Consider the following 5,795-nt stretch of genomic DNA (forward strand, 5'->3'; position numbering starts at 1 on the left):
TTTGAATATTAAATAGGTTGTGATAATTATTGAGATTTTTGTTTGTAGGTTATACATTGATTTCCCATAAATAATAAAAATGTTATTTATCATATATTACATATATTTTTCATTGTGCATAAATTTCTCCACATTTATGTATATGCATATTACGTACATATGTATGTTTAGATATTATAGTTACGTATCGATACATTTGTATTGAAAGTTACGTACTAATACATTTGTACCGAAAGTTATGTACTAATACATTTGTACCGAAACTTACGTACCGATAATTCTATACCTATGAGTAAAATAAGGTACCTAAAGTTATGTACTGATACATTCGTACCGAAACTTATATACCGATACTTCCGAACCTATAAGTAAAATAAGGTACCGAAAGTTATGTATAAATTGTTTTTGTTTTGTTTTGAGTTTTTTTAATAATAAGAATTTGAATTTTTATTAAATTTGTATCTATTAATATGATTGGAGCACAAAAAAAATACATTTATTATGGATGGGTAAAGAATTCGAATGGTAACATAAATAATAGATGTGCTATAATTACTAATATGGTAAGTTTTAACACATCACATAATTTATTAGTAACACATCACATAATTTACAAATATGTGCTATTATTTTTTATTAGTAACACATTACATAATTTACAAATATGATATAAAAAAGTAAGTAAACTATCAGGGAAAGGGACCCTCTCTATATCCCTTCCTCTTAATCCACCAAATCAGGAGATCTATGCTGTTGAAATTTGATCCAACAGCTACAAACAGAGAACCAGTTTAAAAGTTATAATAACTTTAGCTGTTTGATCAAATTTTAACAACACTAATTCCTTAATTTGGTGGATTAGAAGGAAGAGATCCCAAGAAGATCCCTTCCCATTAGCACTCAAAGTTTTATAATATCACATATATCATTTCTAAATTATTATTATTTTCCAATAAATATTATAAACAAAAGAAACGGATAAAACAAAAAACGAAAAGCAAAATAAACACAGTATTACTACTACTACTAGTACCACCACAACCATCCCCTTTTCTCCAACATTTTTATCCCCCCAAGCTTCTCACACACACTCACAACAGACATTCATTCCCTCTCTCTCTCTCTCTCTCTCTCTCTCTCTCTCTCTCTCTCTCTCTCTGTCTGTGTCTTCATTTCCTCATCAGATCTTCTCTCCTCTTTCCTTATCTCTCTCTAAAGTTTTGAAAGCTTTTTCAATGGCGTTGATGATAGACAACTGCGAGGGCATACTGCTCTCTCTGGACTCCCACAAGTCGGTCCCGGCGCCGTTCCTGACCAAAACCTACCAGCTCGTCGACGACCCCGCTACCGACCACATCGTCTCGTGGGGCGACGACGACACGACCTTCGTCGTCTGGCGCCCTCCCGAGTTCGCCCGCGACCTCCTTCCCAACTACTTCAAGCACAACAACTTCTCAAGCTTCGTCCGCCAGCTCAACACCTATGTAATCATCTCATCTCATAAAATCTCTTCACATAATAGTAATCTTACGAATTTGTTTATATCTATCTGCTTTTTTGTTTATGGGGTTTATTTAGTTCGTTTTTGGGATATTTTCTAGGGTTTTAGGAAGATTGTTCCGGACAGATGGGAGTTTGCGAACGAGTTCTTCAAAAAGGGAGAGAAGCATTTGCTGTGCGAGATCCACCGGAGAAAAACAGCTCAGCCACATCAGGTGGGTCTCAGCCACCACCACCACCACTCCCAGCTCGGCATGAATGGCCACCACCACCATCCTGGCTTTTTCCCCTTCCCAAGTCCCGGCAGCATCTCGCCCTCCGACTCGGACGAGCAGCCCAACTGGTGCGATTCGGACTCCCCTCCTCTCTTATCCCCAACGGGAGGTATTAACACAAACATTAACTCTAACAACAATAATTTCATGAATATTAACAATAATAATACCACGGTGGCGGGTTTGGCGGAGGACAACGAGAGGCTGCGGAGGAGCAACACCATGCTAATGTCTGAGCTGGCACATATGAGAAAACTCTACAACGACATCATCTACTTTGTTCAGAACCATGTCAAGCCGGTGGCTCCGAGCAACTCATACCCTTCTTCCATGCTTCTCTGCAACCCACAGCCTCCTAAACATAATGGTCCTAATGGTAATTTAAACCAACTTCTAGGGTACTATCCGGCTGCTCCTCCACCTAATGCCAAACAAAACCCTCATCATATCATGAACTCTTCCAGTCCGATGAGCAACACCACGTCGAAGAGCTCCTCAGTCACTATTCTCGAAGACCACCACCAGCAGCCTCCGAGCGGTAACAATGGGTGCAAGAACACTAAGCTTTTTGGGGTGCCGCTGCTTCATTCGAAGAAACGATTGCACCCGGAGGAGTACGGCTCGAATAATCACCATGGGAACAACATGATGGAGGCCAGCAAGGCTCGTTTGATTTTGGAGAAGGATGATTTAGGACTCCACCTCATGCCTCCATCCAGATGTTAGTTCTAGCTCTCATTAGTCACCAAATCCCACATTAGAGCTTTTTAAAAGGTTTTATTTTTATTACTTTACATTTTTCAGTTTTATCGTTTGATTGCATTTTGGGTCTGCTGAGATGAGATGGAGTTTTAGGATGATCTATATTGCTGATGAAGTGATGATCAAAAGTGTCCTGTGTTTGCGTGCGTGTGGGTGTCTGTGATCGAGTACTACTACTCTGATCTCTCTGTATATATAATTAACTTTAGTGGATATCTTAAATTTTGAGTTGAGTTCAAATTAAATGGCCATGTTTTTTTGTTTTTGATTTAGTTGTTTGATCTATATATCTTCAGTGACGCAATTTATTGCTGGTCTCGATTGTTGAGTCTTTCTTTCCTTTCTTTCTGCTCTGCAGTTTCTGGTTGTCATCCCTGAATGTTTCAGTTACATTAATGCCTCTGTGAGAGAAAGAGAGAGAAAGAAAGCTGAGAATTTTACAGTCTGTTTCTTTGAAAATTTGCTCTAGGGCTCAATTTCTCTGATCAGTCGACCCATTAATGGCTTATACGTACAAGTGTGAGTGTATGTGATATCGGAATGAAAATTTTTAGTATACTCTGGTGTACATACCTTGTATTGCGGGTTATAGAGTTTTTAGTTTACTACTTGATCATTAATGCTTAAAAATCCTGCAGTATATAGGATGCTCTGAATCACATAAGAAACTTTGGAAAATACTCAGTTTAATAACAAAAAAATAAAGAGAAAATTGAGAAGAAAAAAAAAATAGATGTAAAAATAATAGTTAAATATGAAAAAGCAGCTGACACGCAACTGCAAGACAATTCGTTGTTAAAAAACAAACGATGATCAAAACCATAATAATAATAATAATTATTATTATCATCTCATCAGTCGTGACTATTTTCGTGAAAGCAGAAAAGTATATATATACTAACTGAATATAGAGGAAGCCATCATGTCGTTTGATCAAGGTTGCAATCTCTATTTCTCGTTTTCTATGAAAACTGTGTCAGTACTCCGCGCTGGAAAAAAACAAATACATTCGTACAAATACACGAGGACGTGTTGTAGTTTTTAAAAATATGAGAAATAAAGAGAGAAAAAAACAAGAAAAGAGCGGGGTTTTCGATGAAAGCGAAATGTAATAGAAACTGACTGAAAAATAAGGGTTTGATGTGTTTCTATCAATGCTTCTATGCTTCTTCTTCTCCTTCTCTGGACGAGAAACCTTTGCCTTTTCCCACTTTAAGTTTCTCTGATCAAACCCCTTAAAACCCTAATTCTTCTCCTTTCATTTATTGCATGCTCACATCACTCTTTCTCTCTCTTTCGATCTTTCCCATATCTCCACTTGTTGGCCAGTAGTTTTTGGTTTCCATACATAAACATAACTTTCTTTAATTTGCTAATAAACACCCTTTTTGTGACTTTCATAAAACTTTGACCAAATCATTATTTCCACAGCCACAGGTTACATGTATGGCAATTTTCTCTGACCTTATGTCTGTTAATTTATTAATTTTGGGGGTGATTTAAAAACTCTGCGAGTGTGAACACTGAGACAGAGATCTATTTCAAGTGTCTGTGAAGAGGTAAGGTGATGAAAATTAATATAGAATTAGAATTTGGAATATCCTTGTCGTACTCGTAAAATGGTATTGGTTTTGGTTTTCGTCTTGTAGCAAAAACCCTAACCCTAGATCGACACAAGTCACCATTGTGCCCCTTCCGAGCTTTTGTCACTTATCGTGTCCTCGCACGTGACAAGACATATATATGTATATAAGTGTGTGTGTGTGTATATATATATATATATATATATATATATATATGGACGTGCAGTATTTTGTGTGTATAGAAGTAATAAAAGAAGAAGAAGAAGAAGAAGAAGAAGAAGAAGAAATGGAAGTTTGTGGTATGCTTTTTTTGGTCCAAGGACTCCAAAGTCCAAAGTCTCCAATCCAATCGTAAGGGGTTAAAGATAAAAGTGGGGTGATGGGCTGCAAAAGTGGATACGGATCATCCGGGTAAAAAAGATGCTTTATGGAATTTTGGGGGGGATTTTTTTGTATTGGACCACGAAATGGGTTGTTCTTGAAAAAGTAAAAAGGGAGAAAAGGAAAATGTGATTTTAAAAAGACATGTTTGCTACGTTTTAAGTCTTTTTTAGGACACTTTGTTGACATGTTCTTGTTCTCTCTTTTGGTATATCACATTTTTTTGACAGTTTAAAGATTATTAGTGAGATAATATTGCGATATTAAGAAGTACACACGATTGCAAGGCTTCTGTTTAGTACTGTGTTAGGGTAACTTATATCATTTTAAAGTGTATTTCTTTTTGGTGTTTGTTTAATTAGGACAAAATATAAGAAGAAAAAGAGTAGTAGTCTAGCTAGATAGATTCATCAATTCATTCTTTTATAGATGCATTATATTGTTTTGAAATATTAAATAACAACGAATAATTCAATTTTCATTGTTTTAAAAGATTTTACCCTCTTATTACGTGAGTGCCAAAATATCATTAAATAAACTAGAAAATAAAATGGCATAGTAAACAACTTGGACATTTTTTTTTTGTCAAACGATGGATTTTGTTAGATTAGCCACCGACGGGATTTGAACTTACGCCGTCATGTAAGGGCTCAACAACTAGGACACATTTGATCACTATATTTATTTTTTTGGGTTTTAATTTTCTATTATTTTTTAAACTAAAAAAAATAAAGGCAAATTATGAAAGCTCACCAAAAAAAAAAAAAAATCAAAATGAAGACTGAAATAGTTATCAAACAACCACAGACAAACAAAGAAAAAAAAGGGACAATTTTCAGTCTACTACTGTGTAAATTGCAGCAATGTTCCTTTTTAATTTGTTTAATTTGTGTTATTTCCTCAAATCGTAAAGCTTGTGGATGAATAGTATTTTGATAAAATTATCTTTATTATTATTTGCTGTTTCTAGTTATGTAATTTCTAATACCACGACCTCACTTTCTTTTAGTAAAGTTCCCTTCCAAATCCTCATCTCCTTGAAAAGGGAGTTGCTTAATTAGAATCCTCACATCTGAAGGTTTGTTATTTAGTAACATAGTCTAGTTGTATTCTTTTTTACTTGTAAGTGAGAGGTCTTAGGTTCGATTCTCGTCAAAGGTAAATTTAAACCACATTATTGCTAGCTCATTATGAGGCTTATTACACCCTTAGTGTAAATAACATCGTTTATTAAAAAAAAAAAAAAAAAAAACATGCACAAGAAAAAAATGGAGGGTTTCTGGGCAAACGTTGT

General features: G+C 35.4%; 1 protein-coding gene across 1 annotated transcript; it reads left to right on the forward strand.

The window, feature by feature from the left end:
* The first annotated feature begins 1,049 nt into the window (after positions 1 to 1,049).
* On the forward strand, positions 1,050 to 2,782 carry LOC137711513 (heat stress transcription factor B-4). The gene is made up of 2 exons (XM_068450755.2): positions 1,050 to 1,484; positions 1,602 to 2,782. Exons 1-2 carry the CDS (start codon positions 1,236 to 1,238, stop codon positions 2,499 to 2,501), a joined length of 1,149 nt encoding a protein of 382 aa, XP_068306856.1. The 5' UTR covers positions 1,050 to 1,235; the 3' UTR covers positions 2,502 to 2,782.
* Positions 2,783 to 5,795: the final 3,013 nt, after the last annotated feature.

The sequence above is a fragment of the Pyrus communis genome, chromosome 15 (genome assembly GCF_041283825.1).
Source record: "Pyrus communis isolate YQ-2024b chromosome 15, ASM4128382v1, whole genome shotgun sequence".
In the NCBI taxonomy this organism is placed as follows: Eukaryota; Viridiplantae; Streptophyta; class Magnoliopsida; order Rosales; family Rosaceae; genus Pyrus; species Pyrus communis.

Excerpts from the sequence above, each read along its gene's own strand:
- LOC137711513 (XM_068450755.2), top strand. The coding sequence starts at position 1,236 with ATGGCGTTGATGATAGACAACTGCGAGGGCATACTGCTCTCTCTGGAC. Across the intron at positions 1,485-1,601 it reads TCCGCCAGCTCAACACCTAT|GGTTTTAGGAAGATTGTTCC; the intron begins GTAATCATCTCA and ends GATATTTTCTAG.